At 39.7% G+C, this 24,475-nt stretch overlaps 2 protein-coding genes across 10 annotated transcripts in view; both read left to right on the forward strand.

Annotated features, from left to right (window-relative positions):
• LOC106950616 (inositol 1,4,5-trisphosphate receptor type 1) overlaps nt 1-18,521 on the forward strand; it is a 90,258-nt gene extending 71,737 nt beyond the window's left edge. For 8 of the 9 annotated variants that reach the window (XM_015037592.1, XM_015037596.1, XM_015037599.1 and 5 more), the window contains 8 exons: nt 1,784-1,948; nt 3,998-4,187; nt 4,279-4,371; nt 7,805-7,944; nt 9,742-9,907; nt 15,316-15,476; nt 16,169-16,330; nt 17,297-17,383. In XM_015037592.1, the coding sequence (XP_014893078.1) occupies nt 1,784-1,948; nt 3,998-4,187; nt 4,279-4,371; nt 7,805-7,944; nt 9,742-9,907; nt 15,316-15,476; nt 16,169-16,330; nt 17,297-17,383 (1,164 nt within the window). Of the gene's footprint in view, nt 1-1,783; nt 1,949-3,997; nt 4,188-4,278; nt 4,372-7,804; nt 7,945-9,741; nt 9,908-15,315; nt 15,477-16,168; nt 16,331-17,296 lie in introns of all 9 variants that reach the window. The other variant, XM_015037593.1, reaches the window with a different exon arrangement.
• Nucleotides 18,522-20,828: 2,307 nt separating this feature from the next.
• On the forward strand, nt 20,829-23,861 carry LOC106950618 (basic helix-loop-helix family, member e40). Its single transcript, XM_015037604.1, has 5 exons — nt 20,829-21,264; nt 21,353-21,416; nt 21,661-21,768; nt 22,101-22,224; nt 22,392-23,861. The coding sequence occupies exons 1-5, from the start codon at nt 21,194-21,196 to the stop codon at nt 23,309-23,311; spliced, it is 1,287 nt and encodes a 428-aa protein (XP_014893090.1). The 5' UTR covers nt 20,829-21,193; the 3' UTR covers nt 23,312-23,861.
• The last annotated feature ends 614 nt before the right edge of the window (nt 23,862-24,475 follow it).

Genomic DNA, 24,475 nt, shown 5'->3' on the forward strand with positions numbered 1-24,475 from the left:
CTTTTTACACAGATTATCTTAAAAGTTTGGAATGCTGAGTAAATCATTACTTTTTGAGTATGTCTTTGCTTTGCCTGCTATTTGCACGTAGATATGTTTTCCCCATCCTTCTTTTTGAAAAAGCTCAGGCTCAGTCATACTGGATGACTTGCATCCATAAAAAGCAGCTTCCCAGTCTCACCAGAGACTCTCAGTGGGATTTTGCTCTGGAGTTTGACTGGGCCATTCAATCACAACCAGTCCACAGTGACGCTGACTGCATGCCTACAGTCATTTTTCTGCTGGGAGGTGAACCTTCTGTATTTAGTTGACCAATCTTCCAATTAACCTTGACCATCTTCCTTAACCCTTATGAAGAAAAGCATCCCTAAAACATGATGCTGCCACCACCATGCTTCATCATGATGGAGTGTTCAGGGTAATATGGAAAGTTGGCATTCCTCAATACATAAGAGTCTTAAATGTATCTTAAACAGTTCAGTATGTTCAAAGATCGTTCTTGCACGTGATTGCTTTGTTCCCTACATGGCCTGTGGAAAACTGAACTTCTTATTGAAGTCTTTCAGTAATGACTTTCTTCTTGCTGTTCTTCCACCAAAGAAGATTTATACAACCAATATTGGTTCTACTGACAGATTCAGCTGTGGTTTTCTGCAGCTCATCCAAAGTTACCAGAGGCCCCTTAGCTCTGGTTAACACTCTCTGTGCCCCGTCTGTCAGTTTATGTGGACGCCATTTTCTTGGCTGGTTTTGCAGAACTCTTTACATGACTGAGTACCGTTGATCGAAACTATTTAAAACTCTTCATCTTCATGCTTTCTGTGAGAAAATGTCTCTGTGTGGTTTAAGATTAATTTTCCCCAGAGAAATGGAATCGAAGTCACCAGTGTATGCACTTTCAAGTACTGAGAAACCTCCTCCCAGCTAGTTCCACTTCTTCTTTCACCTCCCATGCTAACGGTCTTTTGGCAGGCCAGAACCACACAAGCCCCTCTCATTGCCCCTCCTGCCCTCCCAGCTCCTCCTGCCGGCGCCGTGTTGCCTGGTGCTGGATCTCAGAAATGACATTACAGCTTTGCTAGTTCTTTTTTTTTTTTTTTTAATACTCCTAAAAGCACCTAATGCTCTAAAATAAAAATAAAAAAATCATTAATTAACTTTCTTTTGGGTTCTTTTGTTGACATGTACAAACAAAAGCATGTTATGAGATTAAAAAAAAGGTCAAAACAGGAAATCAGAGATGTTGCCATGTACTGCAGTAACCTGGCAACTCTGAAATCTAGTTTATATGCAAGTGGTCAGATTTCTCCCTTGTTTTGCTGTTTATAATTTTCTCTCTTACAAATTCAGAACTCTCGAATTAGACCCAAAGATTTACACCCAAACTTAAGCGTTTTACATATTTGTTTAGATTTTCCTTTTGTTTTTGATCAAAATCCTTCCAGGATGTAATCACCCAAACCCTCCCTCACACACCACCACACCACCTAGAAAGAAAGTGGGTTACATTATATACAGATATATGACGAAGAAGTGAGGTTTCTCAAGCAGGACCCATTTAAGATGTATTAACCGGGTTTTTGTCAATCCCTTAATCTACACAGAAAACTGAGCTTCTTAAATGGAATAAATCTAACAGTGTGCCCTCATTTAGCTCAAAATTCACCGTCGCTGATGTCGGCACGTTTTTTCCTGGTAATAGGATGCCATCCTTAGAAGTATTAAGGATTTATCATCCCTCATTGGCATTAACAATAACAAAACATGACCTTTTTTGTTCTAGGTTTGTAATAAAATCATCTTCCTGATAAGCTTTGTTGGAAACCGAGGGACTTTCACACGAGGATACAAAGCCATGGTGATGGACTTCGAGTTCCTCTATCATCTCCTCTACCTCATCATCTGCTGCCTGGGAGTGTTTGGTCATGTCTTTTTCTACAGCCTGCTGGTAAGACAGAAGCAGTAAATCGTAGGATGTTTGTTGCAGGATATAAATCCATCGACTTTCATAGGCATGTAGACATTCTCCTTTTTAAAAGGCTTTCGAATCGATTGGTAAAATTAATTTTGAAAGCCTTTTAGTTTAGGCTCATTTTGGTCCAAACCAAAAAGTTGGTTTATCTATGCCGTTGTTTGGATTTTTGCCTCAATCTGAACTTTTTAATGGCTTTTCTGTTGAGTTTGCACATTCTCTTCATTCATACTTCAAAGACAGGCAGGTTAGAATATTTTGTCATTATAAATTGCTGATGGGTGTGAGTGCATGCATGTGTGTCCTTTTGATATGCTGTGGACAATTATCCTTTCTCTATGCTTGGTTCTCAATGTATGGGGTTGAAGAAGAGTCAGTCAGTTGAATTCATGAATTTCATTTATTAATACCAAAATACAGCTGGTCCATTGTTCATGCTATCCTTATGGGCTAGCAAAGCAAAATGGCATCAAACAACAGTTTGTAATTTCTTTCTTTAACCTCTGTCTAAACTACGCCCTAAAGAGGGCGTTCCCTAGCTTGTCATTTCGTTTAACCTTAACTTTGAAGGTGTTTCCTAACATGTCATTGCCTTTAGCTTCTGCTTTGCGCACATGTGATCTACGTGAATGCATCTATGCACATACGAACATGCAAATAGCTAAAAGACCGAGAGGAAAACACAGAATTATTTATTCTCAACAGTGCAGAATAAATAATCTGCCTCTCACTCATTGTCCCTAAAAATAGGCACAGTTGCTCTGGAATGGAGGGATGTTTTATCTGGAAGGTTTTTTTATGTTACTGCTGTAGTTTTCAAGGTGTAAGAGCAATCTGATAACCTTTCAGTCTGATAATGCCAGTGTTTTTAAAATTCACAGCAGGCAAGGGCTAGTTACCAGTACCGATGTACTGACCGATGTACACAGCTTTTCTAAAAGCTAAGCTTTAAAAACCTCTAGTAATGACATGCCAGAGGAAGTCTAAGATGGATTGGGAGTTTTATCTGTGTGGAGCATAGAGTAGAAAAGAGCGCCTACCCAACCTAATCTTGTGCACTGCTGGTCAGCTGGTTGAATTTGATCTGCTACATTTTGGAAACATTTTACGAAAAACAAGGAAGGTTATCTGGAAACTAATGGAGCAAGACTTATCACTTTTATAAACTACAATTGTTTGAAAACTACAATCTGCATTTATGCTAAAAAGGCTGGATTATGTATTTTGCAAGCACATAGTACCGTTTTATAGCACAGTAAAGTAATGTTGTTACATTCTGCTGTATATATCAAACATAACTTAAAAGAAATTTTACTTTGCAATTTAACACCTAAAAATTGTCTTCTGTCTCTTTAAGAGGCTTGCCTTAAGTATGCTGTCACAACAGTGGTTCTCCGGGATGCTATTTACAACCGTTCTGAGAAGCGTTGAGCTGATAAGTAGTTCATATGACAGGGTCAGCAGATGTGCAGTTCCACCAGGTGTTTGCTAATCACTGCTGCTGCTAGTCTAGAGGAGCTGAGTGAGGGAGTTGCTCTTTGGAGACTGCAGCTCCAAGGAGGAGCTTTGTGGAAATAGGCGGTGCTTTGTGGGAGAAAGTGCTTAGGCACCCAGGGATGGCTGCTGCCACAGGTGATTCAGTTATTTCTCAGATATGCATGAAAAAAATCAAAGCAACACTTTAGGTATGCTTTTGACGATTGAGTAACACTGTAACATGCTATAAAGCTAAAAATAAAAGTTGATTTTACATAATTCAATTTGATAATTACATAATTAGCTGACTGCAGGGTTCACTACTCAACCTCCCTGTGAAATTCTCATTGTTACCATAAATTGCAGAACATAAAGAACATAGATCATATTTTCTTTTTTATCAAGCCGCAAGATTCATACTGGCTTTTTGCGTCTCCTGAGAAGGGAAACTAAATTTACAAAAAGCATTTTTTTTCTCAAACTTATAATTTTCTACATTTTACAGATTCTTAATTCTGTTGCTTTGTAATTCATGCTGTTTTTCTGCAGCTGTTTGACCTGGTATACAGAGAAGAGACCCTGCTGAATGTGATCAAGAGCGTGACCCGAAACGGACGCTCCATCGTTTTGACGGCTGTGCTTGCTCTCATCCTGGTCTACCTGTTCTCCATCGTCGGCTACATCTTCTTCAAAGACGACTTCATCTTAGAGGTGGACCGCATTGCCAACACAACCCAAAGTAAGGGGACAACGCAGTCCATTTGTCACAGTTGTCCTTGTTGTTTTAGATGTCACTAAATTCTGTGCATTGTTATGTTTTTACTTTATAGAGAGTGGCGGCAGTCTCGCTGGGGAGTTTCTAAACACAGGAATGTGTCAAGGAGGCCTTAATGAGAACTGCAGCAACATTGTTCAGCAGGAAGGTATTTAATAATGTGATGCATCATATTCTGACTATCTAAAGAGTTTTTATTAGCCATTGCTGGTTTAAGGCCGTGCTGTTCTAAATTAGACCTAATTCTGAATGTTTGAGGGTAGTCAAGAAGCCTAAATTATGGTTTTCATGTCAGTTTTTGAAGCAAAAGGCCTGTGTTCCCTGAGTTGTCCTTTTCAGGGTGAAAAGTTGGTTTTCATTTGAGCACTTACAAGTGAATTGGTAGATGGCTTTGGTTCGGATTTGGTTTCATGTTCCGTGTTTTCTAAATGGGCTGTTGAATAATTTTATAAAGAAAGGGGTAGTTGCTTGTAAAATTGGCTCGTGTTATGAGGAAGATACCAGAGAAGTGACTTGTCAGACCACAGAAAGGAAAATAATATTGTGAGATATTTTTTTAATGCGTTTGGGTTTCCTCTGTTCTTCATTTTGGCACTAACGGACACCTGCCTGCTTGTGACTCATACGAGTGTCACGTGACTGCAATTTGATCCAAAGGGTTCACATGCGACCTCGTCGACCTGCATGTGACATTGATTAACTGTTGCATCCCAGAGAAAAACAGCAAATTCCCTAAAACTTTCCATCAGTCTGGCTGTTCGCTGACCTTAAGACTGAAAAGAAGACTTGCAGCGAAGTTTATGAGGTCTAAAATTATTGCAAAGAAAATTGTGACAACTACTATCTACGAACTAACCCACAGCTGTAATGTTTCTATATTTTACCTACATAAAAGACAGAAAACGTTCCCAAAAGCCAAGAAAAAGTTTTGAACCCACAACCTTGAAACTGGGCATAGAAACGTGTAATTTAAACGAGTCTTGTTTTAGGAGCATTAAACTGCTCTCCTTCCCTCATGTTAAGATAACCTACATACTGCTTTGATTCAGATTTCACCGTCTCACATTTCAGCAAAACAAAAACATTGTTGTTTTGACTAACAGGCATCACACTTGGAGCCAAAGCATGTAAACACGACTGATGTGGAGTTATGCAACAAAGTGAGGGATTCTTGTTGTAAATCAGTAGATTACACCTTCAGCTTAAAGTGGGAATTCATTTCTATTCCATATAAATGTACATTTATATGGAAAGATTTCCATTTCCATATAAATCATTGTTATGCCGTACAGGCATTGTGTTGCTGCACACTGCCTGTTTGCTGGCTGAAGAAAGGCTGCTCCACTTTTCACTCACAAGAAAGACAAGTTATGCAGCTTGAAAATTTTTCTGGTTGTGAAAAAAAAAGAGTTGTGAGGTACCAACCCATCGAAAGGCTTTTTTATGAAGTGCAGTTTTAATTGGTGCATCTCGTATTCATACTGTGAAAGTATTCTCATAACCTGTTTTGAAGTAATTACATTTTGCTCAATAGACCCTTGAAAAGTAGTGCTAATGTTAGTTGGTGTGTCTATTCATGGTTGTGTATAAAAAGATGAGCTTATTTGTTAGCACCGTTTATACACAATGTAATTCATTGTGAGATATGGGACAGAAAAACCACAATTACATTATAATACAAAATCTATCAAAAGAACAAGATTGAAAATTGATGCTCCATAAAAAAGGTGACATTAAAATGCACATTTGACAAATAAATAGCTTTGTTATGTTAGAAAAAAATGACCAAGTAGACTTTGCTGATTATAAGAAAGCTGTTGTAAGTGATAATGTGTTCAGTCGTGATTTAAAGGAGCCCACAGTTTCTGGACGTTTTGATGGAGTTTGTTCCTAAGCTGAATAGCACAGAAACTAAAGGCAACCTCCTTGTGTTTAGTTTTGATCCTGGGGACACAGAGTCTCTAAAGACTGGAGGGGTTACATGATTCAAACCTGATCAGAAACCCTTAAACATGAACATAAAGTCTGTTTAAAAATCATCTGATTACCATCGTATAAATATAGCCAGAGTAAAGCACTTCTATTAAAACAGAAATGCTATCAACCAGCTACTACTCGTCCCAAATGCTGCTGTTAAAGTTTTACCACATTTTACCAGACCTCAACTGACTAGATTTTTATTGGTCCATAAAGCACTTTACAGCCTTAAAATAAAATTGACCTTAAAATTGAGGTTTCGCTCTATGCAAACATAGTACTGTTTGCATAATGTGCTGTTTTAACCCTCATACAGTTTAGGGATTTTTTTTTTTGTTTCTAACTTTGCATTCTTGGCAACAAAAACAAATCTATCTGATACTAAGCTGCTGGCCCATCATCTCATTAACATTATGGACACACTAACCAATTGTAATGGACTATTTTCAAGTTGCGACACAAAAATATAAAGTTGTATGTCAAATGTAGATGTTGAATAAAAGTGTCCCGAGCGCAGAGTCTTGAGGTACTCCTGATATTATCTCTCCAAATAACACAAATTATTCCCAGACTTTGAAATAATTAGGACAACACCAGACCTTTTCCTGTCTATGAATCATTATGCCAAGCGAAACTGTGTCAGATTCAACCCTGAGATCCACTAAATCCCAGGTTTTTGATGGATCATAATTAAGATGTGTTCCATTTAAAACTTTGCAGATGGAGTCTCAGTAATGCAGCATGCTACAATAAAAATGTTTTTTTAAATCAAAAATGTAAGTAGATGTGTTGATAAACTGCCTTTTCAAATACTTTTGGGAATATTATTAGGCAAGTATGGACCTGTGACTACTTAGCATTGAGGCGTCTTTAGAAGACGTTTGACCACTGCAGTTTTCAGGACTGACTACATGTTTATGCAATACTTCAGTTGCAAGACAACAAGGAACAGTTTTCTTTTAAACCTGTGGGAACTGTATCAAGTCATGAAAATTAGGCCAAGAACAGTTTCTATCAAAGACATGATTCATTTAAAAATCATTTTGATTGACTAATTTTGACTTAAATTAAAATAAAAATACATTGTACAGATGGTCTTATTGTAACTGTAGTAATTAATATGGTTGCAATAATAGCAAACATGCTGTGCCTACGTTTATAACCTTTTAATCACAAGTGATCCTACCATTAGTCTCATGCTGCTGACTCATGGCCAGACTATGCCCTATTATCACCACCAAGCTGATGATTTATGGACTGCCTTTGAATAAAGATAATATTTACTTGATCTTGTTTTCCTTAAAATATCACCATTAAAGCTACATTTGGCCATAAAAACAATAAGAGTGCATGTTTGGTGCATGTAAAAAATGATAATCTCTTTCTTAAGTGGAATTAGTGAGGCTTATATGCAGTCTTTTGTGTATGGCTTTTTTTTATGTTACATAAAGTCCTTAACTTCCTGATAGTCCAGTTACACCAGTTCATAAAGTAAAATCTAGAGCAATGCCAAACCTACACTGGGATTGCTTTGCTTTGCAGTTCTTCTAAAAACGTTTTGGTCTAGAATGACTAAAATGTCTCGGCTCTCTTTTATTCCTCAGAGTTTGGGATCGACACAGAGGATGAAAACAACATGGAGCGGACGTGCGATTCTCTGCTCATGTGTATCGTTACGGTGCTGAGTCACGGCTTGAGGAGCGGAGGGGGTGTGGGAGATGTTCTCCGCAAGCCTTCTAAGGAGGTAAATTCCAGTCTGAATTGGTTCCAGGCGTGTGTGTGTGTGTGTGTGTGTGTGTGTGTGTGTGTGCATGCGCGTGTGTGTGTGTCCTGGGAGGGTGTTGTATCTGCTGCTGCTGCTGCTGCTGCTGCACAGGTCATGTGAGTTGGCTCTGAGCTCATTGTGAGCCGAACTTGTTTTTATTTCAAAAGCGTGGCTCTTTCGCAATGTTTCCCAACAGCTGCGCTGCCTCTGACTTGTGTTAGGGAATGAAACTTTAAAATAGATTTCCACCGAATTCAACTTGAACCACAAATGACGTCAAAAAGAGGATGTGACTTGCTCCCTCACCCTCTTTGCAACACACTGTTACTCGGATCATAAATGTGAAATGTCGGCTGAGACTTTTGAAGAAAGGCACAGTTGATCAGTACTCTTGTTCTGCAGGGTAGGGAAATATATTGGGGAGTGTTTAATAAAAGCGGATGCAAATTTGTTGGCGCCGCTGGTAAAAATGTGCAAGAAGTAAAATAAAATAATTTTGCACTACAGCAGCAATTCTTACTGAAAATGTGGGAAAATTCCACTTTTAACTATATTTTCAGTGGGGGACAAACATGTTGGTGCCCCTTTCAGATGCTTAGAAATATTCTTCTGAAGGACTTTTTTCTCTTTTTTTGAGTTGATCAGAGTTTCTAATTAGTCATAACTTTCTGGTACATTGGACTATAAGCACACCATGACAAAAAAAAAGGCCATTTGTTTTAGCTACTGACCTGAATGAGAACCCATATTTATTTTTGTTAGTGATGACTGTTTGCTAAATGCTTCTGGCACTATAACTACAATCTTTTCTTTGGTTGAAAATGTAGAAAACCACCACATTTCCCACTGTTAAGTGGGACTCTCTCAACCTCGTCAGGTTGCGTGAACCTGCTGGCAGCACAAAAGTAGGTTGCTGGAGATGTTATCACAGGTACTGAACTTGTGCTCATGTGGATTTTGGAATTGGTAATGATCCGAAACATTATGAAAACCCGGTGTTAGTGACCTGAAGAAAATAAATAATAAGGGGACTCTGGATGATGTAGATTCTGCACAAAGGGGGTGGTGAAAGATCCCTCCGTCTGTGTACTTTAATCTCTTTAAATGTTACAAAAGAAAGCCAAATGATGCTCTGTTGGTGAAAGATACAATGCATTAGCAGCAGGTGTACCAATTAGCCTGCCACTGGTAATTTGGTTAATTTTTAACTTATTTATAGGATATTTCCCCCCAAAATTAAATGCACTAAAAGTAAAGAGCTAGCTTGTCATGCTACAGCAATAAAATAATATTTTATGTCAAATTGGATTTGACATAAAATATGTCAAATCCTATTTGACATATTTTGACATAAAATATTCTTTTACAAGCAATAAAAGAATATTTTATGTCAAATTTAGGATTTTTCTTTAGAAGTCTGTACCACAGGGTAAAAAAAACAAACAACTTTTCCACATCTCCATTTGAAATGAGTGTCTGAATTTGACCCATGTGTCCATGACTGAACACATAAGGTTGACATAAGACAGGCTGCATCACGTTAACTCTCTGGTGTCTCTGTTACGTTAGCCTCTGTTAGCACCTGTTGCCCCGTTTCTATCCATGACGACCAAGCATAACCTTGTTTTTAACTCAAATAACCGTCTCCATGTGTGAATTTATAAAACAGGCCTATTTTCCTCACTGAAACCACATCCGTTCATTTTCTTTTTATATCTCTTTTCTGTTACATTGAGGATTTACAAACTGCACGCTTATTTTCCTTATCCCACTTAGGAGCCACTGTTTGCAGCCAGAGTGATTTATGACCTGCTCTTCTTCTTCATGGTCATCATCATCGTCCTCAACCTCATCTTCGGTGTCATCATCGACACCTTTGCCGACTTGAGAAGTGAAAAACAGAAGAAAGAAGAAATTTTGAAGACTACCTGCTTCATCTGTGGTGAGTGTGTTCGGGTTTTCGTATTGGGTCAGAATGGAGTAAATTATTGGCAAAATCCCAATTGAATAAATTGATTAGTTGGATTTTTCCACTTTTTAAAAGGAGCTTATGCTTCGCACATTTTTACCAGGTGTGTCGAAGTCTGGACAAGTTCTTCTATATCTTGCATTTACTGGCTTTAGAGGAAATTTGCAGTATTGTGCCTTTTTTCACAAACTGGCGTGATTTCCTAATAAAATGTATTATGTTTTTTAAAAAAACTGTTGTCTTCGGATAGCTCATAGCAACACTTACTCCTTATCTTTCACGACTTGTATTTCAGGATTGGCTTTATGTAAACATACATTATCCTCGGTTATTGATTATTAACTACGATGTACTGTTTACCATTAGCAATAAAATAGCCGGGGTAAGGATACAGAGTTAGCTTTTAGGAAAGTGATTCAAAAGTACGTGACGAGTAGTTTCTTAAATTACGCCTTCACTGCTGCTGTTTGGATATAAATAATTATTTAGGATTTTTTTTTTTTCTTTTGGGCGCATTCTCATCATAGCTCAAATATTTAAAGGGCTAAAACGCAGGGCCAATGCTGAGTCACAAATTGTTTTCATGACAATGTTCCACAGTTTATCTCAGGAGTTTGGGTCCTGAAACAAACAGCTTGATTTATTGGCCAATCAAGCACAATATCACCTTGGTTAATAGACCAGCTTCTTACATTTTTGCCTGTGTGAGCAGGTGCCAAGTCCTGCTAAAAATAAAACCAACATCTTAATAGTTTGTCAGCAAAAGAAAACATGAAATGCTATGCGCTTTAGATGGACCTGCTGACTTTGAACTTCAGAAAACACCAGGAGCTGACCTAGTTTCCCCAAACCATCGCTGACTGTGGAAACCTCACACCGAACCTGAAATCTAGGTTTTGTGTCAGACTCTGGAGAAACTGACTCTAATTTTGAAATTATATTTCTATTTTGACTTTTAGACTACTGAACAGCAGTTTAGTTTTTTTTTCCTTTACCAAGATAAGGAGCTTCTAACAATATTGCAACTTCAACAGGAATGCTACAGTTCCTGCTCATGGACATCTATGTGTGCTCTTTTTTCTGCCCCAGTTTTTCCTCTCTCTCAGCTTTCCATTTAAATATTTGGATGCAGCTCTATGTGGACAGCCAACCATTTAACAATAATAGTTTTTTGTGAGTTTATCTTCTTACAGAAGTCATCAATAACTTCCTATTGGGCAGCCAATATGTAAAGAGTCTTCATCACATAACATTTCAAAAGTAAAAAAATGTATATATTTCATTCATCATATGCCTTCTAATTTTTAGAGAAACTGCAATTAGGCCTTATTACCTACAAGTTAAAACCACGTTAAATATATAGTAGATTGAAATTTCCATTATATTTCAGGCTTTTCAATGCTCTTTTGCACATGTAGCGTTATCAGTAACTTTGAAGAGCACACTCATGGCTGAGTGATACGGCTACTCTCTGTTGATTGAAGGGCTTTCTACTTGACTCCTTTCATTCCCAAATTTCCAACCTAGAGCACCAGATTCCAGGTTGTGCTAGTGGTTTCTGGTAAGTAGGTCTGTAGAGGTCTATGTAGCTTGCTGAAGTCCTCCTCATCTCCTCCTCCCTCTTTTTCACTATGCTGTCGTTCCAACGAAGGCTGAGTCATGAGAGCTTCCTGCCACCGCTCTGCTCGCCTCCATAATTCATGTCTGTCTCACACGCACACACATTCTCTCCTACACATTCAGTCTCATGCACACTCTTAATTTCCCTACCATATGTTTTTGCGCATCTCCAATGATTAGCCAAACTGCGTTTCTGCTTGAAACAGGGTTCATCTGCATGTCCTGATATGATCAAAACATGTTTCCAAGGAGTACACGTCGCACAGCGTGTGCATCCAAACCATAATGAGTGTGAGCGCAGTATGGGAGCGTGTGTGTGAGCATGCATATGTTGTGACAAGCAGTCAGAACAAGTGGTAAGCATATGGAAGGAGAACAGCATTATGTCAGCTAGCCAGCCATCGGCTGTGAGTCAGTCACGTTAAATAAGGCCAGGCCACAGGGGGAGCTGCTGTCTCTATGGTTTCCAGAAGGACCACAAGAGAACAGGAGATGCAGAGATTAGGAGCTGATCTCCGCAGGAATTAAGTCGCCTGACGTCCTCCGGCTTGGTTTTATAAGCCATTCTGTCTCACAGTGTGCGCTATTCAGTTTGTAGATCTCATGGGGTTTGTGGCGGATGATTGAATTACTCCATGTGCATCCTGCACACACGGATCTGATTTTCACCTGTAGACGAATTCGTCTTTGTGCAACAGATCTAGCTCACTTCCATCTTACATGGAAAAAGTTAGGAAACAGGACTAGTTTCAGTTTATGTTTCACGCTGTCCTACAATTCTCCTATTTATGAGAACTACTTTGTTAGTTTAATTATCACAATGTTAGTATCCCAGCTTTCAATTAATTAAGACATGTCTTATTTACCCTTATATCTCTTTGTTTTCCTTATGATTAGAGATTCACCAATTCTTGCTCATACCAATTTTCATTTTCCTTTGAGGTCTTTTTAAACATTACAATTTGAGAATTGGTGTTTTTTAACACTGTTTCATTGTTTAGTTTTATGAAAAGTTATCCCTGCTTATTTTAAAGCAATATACTGAACACGTTCTCTAAACGACGTGTGTAAAACTCTAATAAAATCAAAATCTAAATTTATTTGTATGGCACATAATATGCCTACTATACTCCAGAATTAAATCAGTGTTAAAATATATGCGACATATTGTTGTGATGACATCCTGGAAGTGAAGTATCTGAAAAAGTAGCAGCTTCTTAAAGAGACAGAGACCAATTTTAAGACATCCAAATTATGAAGACAAATTTCTCTTAAGTCATGTTTGATATACAACATTTTATTACAACTGAAGGTAACATAGTTGCTTGATTTTGCTGTAAAAAGGCACAATGTGCTTGAATTCTGCCCTTTTAAGAAGTAATCATTAAATGCAGAGAACGCTGTAATATTTTAACAGTTTCTTAATGAGTAGTTTTATCGATGCAATCTGCCAGCTGGCCCTTTGAGGACATTTGTGATCTTGATGTGGACCAAAATAAAAATGAGTTTCACAACTCAACATAGCAGTTCAGCAGGTAAAGCGTGGTTTTAGCCGCAATTTTATTTCAATATATGCGCTGTCTTTTCCAACTTGTACCAGTCCCACACAAATCACTGACCAATATATATTACCAAACATGTAATATCTAGCAAAATATATAATGATTGTCTTGCCTTACAAGTGGAGGCTAGCTTGATCCCTGTGTACAACAATTAGCTAATCTAACTGGTTTGCCAACATGCAGCTGGAAGAAGGTTATAAAAGCCTTATATCATTCCAAGGTTTGAGTTTCAAGGTAAAAGGAATGAAGCACAGAAGTGGAGCGCCTGAGTCCTCCTCCTGTCTTCTCCTTGAGACAGTAATTTGTGATATTCCCTCACCCTAGAAGAAGATCTGAATACTTAATTACTTGCTGTAAACGGATCCAGGTATGACTTGGCTAAACAAAAAGTGTAATCAGCCAGAGGGCATACTTCTTCATACTTTAATGGTATGATATGCGCTGCTCATAAAATGAGACGGTAGACAATATTGGGTTCATGAGAAAAATACAAAATGAGATATTACCAATATTTTAAGGAAACCTGAAAGGCAACACACCTGGGCAGCTTCAAAAAAACAAGCCTCTATTATTTTCTATCAAATTACACTGGTATTCCCTACAGAGAAGCCAACGCTCCAAGATAATAAACTTGCTCTACAACTAAACAAAGCATTGATAGGCCATTGGTTGCAAGCAGGGTTGCCATATCTGACTGACAGTTTCCAGCTCAAACACAATGTAAAACCTGTTCAACTTCAAAAAAAATCAGCCTCTATTGAAACTCATGTTAATAGTGCAAGGTATAGACTTTAGATAGATGGAGAGAAAAACTAAATAAAATAGACGGATAGATTGATAAGATGGATAGATTGTTGTCTCATAGGTTATTGCATTTATAGATATGTGACAAGTGATATGCATTGTAATCCTCAAGTCATAATGAATCTGGTTGTCCTTTATTTTATTCTGACCAGAACCAGGTTCCATTGGGATTGCAAAGGACTTAACTCTTGACTAAATCAGACTTGTGTTTTTTTTTTGTTTTTTTTTTTTGTGGCGCTCTGTGTGTTTAAATGAAGTTGCACTGGTATTACTCTTTTACAATACTCCTGCATAGTAACACTACGTTAACCTTTCACTAATAATTATTAATGATGTCTCATTCTAGATATTTTTAAATAAACTATTGAGTGCAAGGTCGCTGCATTTTATTAAAATGTACAGGTTTTCTGCCTTTTGCCACACAATAACTACTTTGTTGCCATTGTTTTTGAAAACCTGGCAAAAGCTGGAAAGGGGTTTATTTTTTTTATTTTTTTTATTTTAGTCAATGGTTAATGTACATTTATCTAAAACTTATTTTATTTTTGTTGATTTCTTGTTGCATCTCTAAATAGCAGTTCATTACTTACACAAACACTAAATACATGCTCTGAACCATTAGGTAATACAGTCCCAGGCTTGTCATTTCACACTAAATGTGATATGATTTAGGTCATAAACAACAACTGTAATCACAAAAAGAACAGCGAGCTCTGCACCAGATGGCCTTGCTCCCAGACTGTCCTGGTCTCAACGGAGAAACACTCTGGGGTCGTAGATGCCAACACTGAAAACGTGCTTAAAACAATTGAGCTTGTTTACACCCAAACCGTACAGACTGGACCTCAGTTTACTACAAAATTGCATCATTTTCACTGATAAACTCAGCCATCTGTCATTTATACCTGTTCATCCTTGAAGGGTCATGGTGGAGCTGGTGCCTATCTCCAGCTATCATGGGGAGAGAGGCAGGTTCACCTTGGAGAGGTCGCCGGTCAGGTGCAGGGAAACCCAGAGACACACGGGATAAACAATCAAACTTGCACACACTCACAGCAAAGGCAATTCAGAGAGACCAATTAACGTTTTTTGGACGAGGTACTTTGGCTCGGCACAGAAAGAACATGCAGACTCCATGCAGAAAGACCCCAGGCCTGAATCGACCCCAGGATCTTCTTTCTGCAATACCCCCACTGTTCAGTTCAAATATCTGTATTTCATTTTCAGTAAATATTTCATACTGTTTCATTAAACGTGAGGCACAAAGTCAATTTTGACTCCGTAAAACCAAAAGTCGTGAATAAGAAGCCGTCAGCAGCAGTTAATTTCGCCTGTTTCTCTTTCTGCATTTCTAAACCACACACGACTGCCAACACCGTGCCTTCTGCGCTGCAGGTTTGGAGCGTGACAAGTTTGACAACAAGACGGTGACGTTTGAAGAGCACATCAAAGAGGAGCACAACATGTGGCACTACCTGTACTTCATAGTGTTGGTGAAAGTGAAAGATTCCACAGAATACACAGGCCCCGAGAGCTACGTGGCAGAAATGATCAAGGTAAAAGAAAAAAATCACCCAGAAATACCCGAGCCTCCTTGGCAGAAGGTGGAAGCTCATTTGTTGGAAACGTGCCGCACTTACTGTTTTATATAGGCACTTAGGGAAATTATTTGCTGGTTGAATTACTTGAAAGGATTAAAGGGACCAGTTGATTGTGTCATATCTTTTCTTCAGAAACATATGCTTGGCTAACTTTGAAATAACTTTTTTTTAAAAAAAGTTTTTCTGTGGAACTAGGGAGTTTCTTAAGTCACAGACGTTGTCAGTCGTGAGTCAAAAGCTAACCAGGTTCTGCCACGTTTTTGGCAACAGCAGTTAGGCAAAAAAAATGTTTTCATCCGTTAATGTTACTGATTCACACTTTCGAACATGTCCTGGCTCATGACACAAAAACATGTTCATGCCAGTGTGCTAATGTCTTCCTCTTTTCTAATCTTAACCGACAGACATGCTGGTTATAGCCATTTAACAATACCAGCCGACCGGTGCAGCCAAAGAGGAAGTTGGGAAATCAAGAAAACACAAGCCAGCGGTTTATAACATTAAATCTAAGCAAAACATTACAAGGATTTATTGGTCGTACTATGATTCTAACATTTCAACCTTTTCCCTAAACTACATAAAGTCAAGGGAAAGTTACTGCTCAGGTGTTGTGAATACACAACGGTCATATTCTTGGGTACCCACAGGAGCACAACCTGGACTGGTTTCCTCGGATGCGCGCCATGTCTCTGGTGAGCAGTGACTCAGAGGGGGAGCAGAATGAAATCAGGAGCCTGCAGGAGAAGCTGGAGTCAACCATGAGACTAGTAATCAACCTGTCTGGACAGCTGACGGAGCTCAAGGAGCAGGTATCTGCACTACCAAGCTACAGATTCTCTCGTAACGTAAATCACCCTCCCCAGATTGAAACGTCTTCCGTCTTTTGGTTCCTGTTTGGTAGAGCCGTCGCCGTTGTAGGGAAGCAGTACGTGCCAAAATACCACACCAATAAACAACAAACAACCCTTAGAGTGAGCAAGAGACCAGTAATAAGTCACTGTGAAATGGTCTTTTACCATTACTTTCAAATACAAACATGGAATTGAGATGGGCTTTTGCATTGACATGTAGCGGAGTTGGCACAACTACTGACTGGAGATAGCTGGTTTTAAATTAACACTTTTTTTTTAGAAAATGTCTGCATCTGCACATTCAGTTTACAATATAAACCACGAACATCTATTCCTCCCCATTGGTTTTTTGATGATGTTGATGAGAACTATATAAAAAAAATCAGTAGATTTTGAGCAGAGTTACAGCATTACTTGTTTACCGTCTTTCCCTTCTGAGAAACTCTGTAGGTAAACAGTAAAAACTGTGTTTTTCTTTACCTTTGTGACACTGAGCTTCATTTTAAAGAGATGAAACTTGTCAGTCAACCTAATCAGTTTTAGTTTGGTTATTTTTCTGATCAGAAAACATTTGATTTTTGAGTTTGATTTTTTTTTTTGTTTTGAAGATGAAAATAGTCTTATTCTGGTTACAAGCCCATCTTTGATGCATTTCTACTTCCTGCTCAGAGACATTTACATTTATTTAAGTTCCCTGGTGCACTGGCAAAATCTTAAGAAGGCACCACTCTTTTATAATAGCCAGCATTTCGTCTTTTGCTGTTTATTAGTTTAACAAAGTTTTTCCACCAGCTGCCCTCAGTGTACACAGCTCAGTCTGACAGCAGCAATGCGAGGTGGCTAAGGTCATAATACTAGAATACAGAAGTCCCTGTAATTAAAATATCACCTTTGTACTCTTCTGCTTTTGTTCCCCCCATTCAGATGACCGAGCAGAGGAAGCAAAAACAACGAATGGGACTTCTGGGTCATCCCCCACATCTGAATATTAATCCCCAGCAGCCTGCCTGATTTCCCTGGAGGGGAGTCCACCTTTCACCAGTGCCTCTGCACTCCCTGGCAGGGCAATGTGTCCAACTGTTTCAGGTGGATATCTGACTTTATGGTTCACCTGACCCTCATAAAATATTGCTCTTCAGCAGACATGTTTGTATCTATGTACGGTGAAAGAAGTTGTTACCCTGTGTGTGTCTGTGTGGGTTAAGTTTGCACAAAGTGCCTGGAGATCTGCAAAGTCAATCCTGTAAGTCAAGGAAATGAACATGGTGACTTGAGCTTTAGGACCCTGAATGTTTTGTGCCTTTTGTCCCTCCTGAAAGCCAAAAGTTCAGTCGCATTGTTGCTGAAGGAGATTTTCTCGTCAAGTGTCCTTTTGTCGAGGATCAAATCCTCCGTGTTGCACCAGCAAACTCAGGCCATAGGTTGATTTGAAGATTTGTTTCGGCACGTTATTTAATAATTGGATTCATCTGACGGCAATAGGATTATATAATATGCAATGTGTAAACAAAGATTAATTATTTTGGAGTTACTTGAGTTAATTGAGAGTTTATTTTGTATTTAAAACATGAATACACGACAATCACAATAGCTTATCCATACTTTGGTTTTTTTTTTCTTCTTTTATAAAAACTTAAGTGTCTTTTATTTTTCCTTTTTTAATTTCGAATTAGTTATTCATCACTTTCTGAACTCCCTAGTATCTCTAACTGAGGCCCTGCTTGTTGTAGGGCAGTTCACATTGAAACGTTTTGTGAAGAAAAATTACTTTGCCTTCTCAAAACCTGTCCATAGCTTTTACTTTAAATTATGTCTAGTACGAACATCCCTGGAGGGACCGTGAAAATCCTGTGTTGTGATTATTAATGGGGGCTTTATAGAAGCCAGTAAAACACAAACCTTAGTGTGTCTACACTGAATTATGTATCTATTTTTTTTTACTATTTAGTCCAAAGCACTGATATTTTTGTAGCACACAACTACTTTGTAAAACATCCTCATGAAAATGCCTTCTTGAGTGTTTGAGTGTATATGAGGTCACTTGGCGTGCTGCTTGACCAAACTAAGCTTTTCTACTAATTGACGGTTTGTGTCTGAATTGTACATTCCATTCTTGGAGTTTATTTAAATAAAGAAAGTGTGTAAAATACTCTGTGAAAAACTATCTCTGAATCATTCTGACAAATTAAGAGGACGCCAAACTAAATGTCATACTAAACGGAAACTAAAGTTTGGTTGGTATTTCCCCCCACAAGTTGCTTCATCGCAGTTTATTTTAATACTTCTGAGTGTGTCGTTAAATTTTAGCCGCTGACCAGTAGACAGTGTAGGTGCCACGGTTCTCTGTAAGCTGCTAAAGGCAGGAATGACTCAAGAAGTCTGCGGAAAAGTACAGTTTGTAAATGATATGCGCTGTGCTCTACAAATGAGGAAGTGCACTCCTGTGTGTAAAGAAGGCGTGCTTATTTATTGGTGTGTACTTTTTGGGTATATGAAGTTTTAAGACTTTATAAGATGTACATTTATGGAAAATATTTAAGTTGATTAATTACTTTTTTTTATTTGGACTTCTTTTGGTTCAGTATAACTTTAAATATATTGCAGAAAACCATCTTTATCCTTAACTGGTGGCAGTTTCATTCAAGAAAATTAGTAAATGATTTAATTAATACATATAATTTGTTCAGATATCTTTGAATTTGTTTCTTAATCATTGGGACGGGACTAATGCATATATTAACTCTTCTTATTGAATGATTGCAACAGTGATTTTCATTTGAAAGATAAGTTAATGTCTAATTTGTATCAACCCAAACATCACAATCAAAGAAATTTATCCGTAATAGAATATTTTTCTCTAAAGACAAGTTTATTCCACTATATGAGAAGCAGTGTGTATAGAATAGACTTTATTGCCTGCAGATGTTTCTACTAGATATTTTACATCAGATTAAAGTTGTTCATATAAACAATTTCAGTCTTATTATAACAGTTAAAGGTATATCAGCAGGTTACTGTTTTAGCCTAAGGATGTGATCTGATTATAGCAGCAACAACAACAAAAACACTTTCTAGAACAAATCCCCCCACCCCCAGGCTGCCTTGTTGCTATTTCAGTCTCTGGTGGTTTTCCAGCAACACCATCAGTCGGATGTCCGATGAGTTCTTACAGCGGGGTGGTTTTTTTTGTGTGAAAGTTTTACAGGGAAATAGATATTTTCACTATCTTGTTACTGTTGTAGAGTTTTTATTAAAACAGGGATACATATGTTTGATCACAAAAATCATAGAAGAGGTGTCATAGAAAACAAAAGCTTGGAGTTGCTGAAATTTATGACATTTAAGTTCAAGGCTAAACTCAAGGTATCTTCCACAGCTTTTCAAAAATGATATAATCTTCAGACATATCTAGACTGGTCAAACGTAAATTGACACAAATGTGAAAAATGTATGCAAATGCATCATGCAAAGAAAAATTTGAATGCATTGCAATTTATTGATTGGACATGGAAAGCTATCATCTGGCTGCCTTGATGCAAAAACACCTAAATTAGCAGACAAGGACTTTTTGCATACATTTTTTTTCAACAATTCTATTGTTAGGTGTAGACAAGGCAGCTTGGGTGGCTGCCACCTATAACAATATGAAAATTCAAATTAGCACTTTTTTAAATATGATTGGAGCCTCAAAGATTTAGAATAATATTGATCTTTGTGGGTCTATGTAACACAATATTTTCTAGAAGGGAAACACAAGTGAGGCATTTTTGAAGTAAGAAACCTAAGGTCTTAAAACATAAAAATAAAAGACGAGAGGAACGGATTGGGTGGGTGGGGGGCGGAGGGGATGTTTTTATCCAGGGATAGCAGCAGGCAGGTGCAGCCACCGTGTGCAGGATAAGCTGGATGGGCAGGGTCAGCGGGCTCCTGGGACCATGAGGAGATCAACGTGACAGTCTGCACCGCCTCATGACAATCCACACGGACTACACGCAGCAGCCCATGCACGGGTTCACGTGGATCCCTCCCGCCCCTTATTTGAGCTGTGCAGTTTCAAGAAATTATTATTGTTGTTATTGCAATTGTTGCATTGATTGTGCTACAAGGCCTCCCAAACAGTTCACTATTCCCCACTGATTATCTTTCCCAATCACGCATTGTGCAACAATCCTGGAGAACATCCCCACTGAGAGTCTTCTATTTGCTGTACGTGTTTCTTGGCGGTAGGTAGCCTATTCGCTCACGCAGAAACTCCCGCTGAATACTCCGCCATCGCCGCCCTACCCTCTTTGCTGCGCAGCCTTGTTTCCATACACTTCAGCATGGCGGTACACGGGATCCGCGGCGCGCCGCCTCCCACTCTGACGTCCGCAGCGCCCGGGCCACTCAGGCGCCTCGCCCGGGAAAGGTGGGCCGTCCTCCCCGTCGAGGATACAGCGCCGCTTAACACGTGAGCCTCATGTGACAGAGGTAGGTCAGACCGAGCGGAGAGTCAGAGGGTTTATTTAACTCGTCGCTCCGTACTCCCCCACTTTCCCGACGCGCCACTAGGAGAGGGTGGACTTCCTCCTGCGGCGGGACCACAGCGTGGAATTTACATGGACTTAACCTGAACGCACCTGAGATAGCGCTTACCAATAGGAGCTGCTCTAAAAATGACACATTCTTAAACATTTTCTGAAACATTTTTTTTTTTTTGATGCGCTTTAGCGTACTTCACTCCGCTCGTGAATAAATGCGCGTTTGCTTGTGGCTGAATTGGTGATATATTTATACACACATATATATATATTTATATATATATTTGGACCCGAACAAAGAATGGAGCGAGTCCCAAGCGAGCAACCGCCTCCTCTCTCCAAACACCAGCCTGATCTGTCAGACGTGCAGGGGTAAGTTACACTCCTTCCTAAACCGTGACACCTTCACCTTTAAATTGTTCCCAGATTCCTTACGGGTTCGCTCTATTTGTTTCTTTAGGATGGATTTCCAAATGTATGTTTATAAGCCTAGAAGAGGGATAAAAAGGGGAGAAGAGAGCAAGGTTTGTGTGTGTGTTTTTTTTCTTTCTGTTACATCTATTCACTTTATTACTTGTTGCAAACTTGTTACGACCCGACCGCATAGCTTGTTGCACGTAATCTACAAGGAAGGAATTGGAGTAGCAGCAGTTCCCATAAATGGTTGACCCAATTTCTGCTGTGACATAACTCCTGGATTCCTCCCTATGGGTGTAACTCCCTGCAAACACAAAGGATTTACGCAACGCCTGTGTTTATTTCTCGCAGGACACTTACAAGCTGCCCCACAGACTCATCGAGAAGAAAAGGCGCGATCGGATAAACGAATGCATCGCTCAACTGAAAGATTTATTGCCCGAACATCTGAAACTCACCGTAAGTTCACACTGAAGTGGCTGGAAGGGAGAATGGGATGCACAAATGTTGAGTAGAATGTACCATCTAGTGGTTGTTCAGCGGCATTACAGCTGTGCGTCAGCAGCGCGCACCAAATTGACTGCTGCCCAATTATGCTCTGTCCTTATCCTAACATGTTGCCAGTGTGCTGTAAAACAAAGTTCAGTAAATGACCTGAGAATTTCCTCAGCCTTTTGGCTGAATTGCTGTGAAAGTTGGAGAGCAGAAGAAGCCTTTATGCCCAGCTGTGCAGCTTAGCCTCTGTTTTGAATAAGCGGTAAAGATGTGCTGACTTTGCGTGTCTTCCGCAGACTCTGGGCCATCTGGAGAAGGCTGTGGTTTTAGAGCTCACGCTCAAACATGTGAAAGCCCTCACCTCTCTTCTGGAGCAGCAGCAGCAGAAGATCCTTTCTCTGCAGAGTGGCATGCAAATCGGTAAGCGACAGACATTTGCATACATGCAGAAGATAATACGTCAAACAAATGTATAAAGGTGGCATTGTGCAGATGTTACGACAATTTATCATTTCCTAACTGAACGAAAATTACAGTTTCTTTTGGTTTTGCTCACATGGGTTTTGTTGAATTACATTTTTTTACAGAGCAACCCACTGTTAGCCAGGAGAAGTCAGAGGAGATGTTTCGTTCTGGTTTCCACATGTGTGCCAAGGAGATTCTCCAGTACCTAGCCAATCATGAGGCTGATGGAGACCTGACTCCAACTCATCTCGTTGGCCATCTCCACAAACTGGCTGCTGAAGTGCTGCAGAGCCCGGCTAGACCTCGCACCCCTCACAGCCCCCAACCTGAAGAGGTTCCGGCCTACCACCAGCGCCAGCCTCACAAGGAGATGGCCACCACCTTGCCCCCTAAGCCCACTGAGGGCTATGGGAGGAACTGCGTGCCAGTTATCCAGCGGGCATACGCACCAGCGAGTGGCGAGCAGAGTGGAAGTGACACAGACACAGACAGTGGCTATGGGGGGGAGCTGGAGAAGTCTGAAGTGGGGGCACGGCAGGGACGCTCTGATTATTACGGTCATGACAGCCAGCAGAAGCGACCGCTGGGAGACAGGCAGAGCTCTGCCATCAAGCAGGAGGACGATGAGCCGCGCCACAAGCGACCCCGTGTGGAGTCTTCTGAGGATGAGGTGCTCTCAAGTGGAGAGTCATCGATTTCATCGTCCTCCAGTGGTTATGGCAGTTACATGAGCACGTCCCCCACCCACCCACCTCCCCCTCCTCATCCTCTCTGCATGCCGTTCTACCTCATCCCCCCTTCAGCTGCGGCCTACCTACCAATGCTGGAGAAATGCTGGTATCCTGGAGCAGTGCCTATGCTCTACCCCGGCATGGGAGGCTCCTCGCCCACCATGTCTGGAGACAGACCACCACCTCCGCTTGTGTTGTCTCCCAGAGGAGGCTCTCCTGCCCCAGCTCTATCTCAGACCCCCATGGACTCCCCTGCGCTCCTTCAGGCACTAAAGCAGGTACCACCCCTAAACCTGGAAACCAAAGAATGAGGAATGAAGGAACAGGCGAAGGGACAATGCCTTTTCTAATGGCCACCGTCAACAAGTGGACGACATGACTGAGCTGTTTGTAATCTATAATCATTCATCTTCTCTTTTCCTCATCCGGAGGTCAGATAGTACCCATTCACACTGGGAGGAATGCAAAACTCTGGCTGAATGTTTAAAGCTCAGTGGTTTTCCTCATTTACAGATGTACTGTTTGAACCCCGAACTGCCCTGCACATGCATACAGATTGGTTGAATGTAAAGAAAGAAGTCTTTAAGATGCTGCTGTGGAAATGTAAAAGCCTACAACAACTATCCATCTCACTATGTAGCTGTTGTGACAAAGAATTGCCATGTTGTACTTTACTTTAAAAACATTTTGCACCAAAATAGTGGTAATTAATCATCCAAAGTTTGTTGCCTATGTCTTTTGTTCACCATTCTGTTCACTAAAATGCCCTTTCTCGACTTGATATTGATGACTTTAAGCACCCAGAAGTTCTGAAGTGTGTACAGAATGAGTAAGGATGGCCTTAGTGGATGAAGGGATGGGCCACTACACGGCCAAAATGAGTGACATGTCTTGTTTTTGTGTTGATGAACTGAGAGGGATATCTGTAATTATTGTTCATAGACTTCTTGTATATTTCTATTTTTGATACCTGTGCTTGCACTCTGCTCTCTCTCAGGCAACCGGAGGGATTTGCAGGGTGCAGACAATGTTGCGTACTCAGAAAGTGTACATTCTGTAGCACTGTGCTGGACCTGGTCTGCGTACTCGACGTGTTTTCTGCTCAAGTCAAACCCGGTGTTTGTTCTTGCTGTTGCCTTTTACTTGTGAGAAGCTGATAAACTGCAGATGTTTATTCTCTGTACAATGTATTAAACCTGGAGTCAAAGATATGAGGAAGGGGATGAAGTGAATGTAAGTTTTACCAGAAGACTAGTTTTCTATAGAAAGTGAGGTACTTAAGGTTTTATATTTTGGGACCTAAAGAGAGATGTTTGATGTACATATTTTGTCTATAAATGTTGATATCAATCATAAGTGTATTAATAAAGTATTTTTCCCATGGATATTTGTTTTTATTGTGTGTATCTATTAATAATTAAAGATGTGGGTGATGACAATAAAACAATTAGATACATTCCAACAAGCCACACCTG

Source organism: Poecilia latipinna, unplaced genomic scaffold, assembly GCF_001443285.1.
Source record: "Poecilia latipinna isolate Pla-1442-1.1 unplaced genomic scaffold, P_latipinna-1.0 Scaffold411, whole genome shotgun sequence".
NCBI lineage: Eukaryota > Metazoa > Chordata > Actinopteri > Cyprinodontiformes > Poeciliidae > Poecilia > Poecilia latipinna.

Coding starts and splice junctions, on each gene's coding strand:
- LOC106950618 (XM_015037604.1), top strand. CDS start 21,194: ATGGAGCGAGTCCCAAGCGAGCAACCGCCTCCTCTCTCCAAACACCAG. Junction 21,265..21,352: donor GATCTGTCAGACGTGCAGGG/GTAAGTTACACT, acceptor TTGTTTCTTTAG/GATGGATTTCCAAATGTATG. Junction 21,417..21,660: donor AAAGGGGAGAAGAGAGCAAG/GTTTGTGTGTGT, acceptor TATTTCTCGCAG/GACACTTACAAGCTGCCCCA.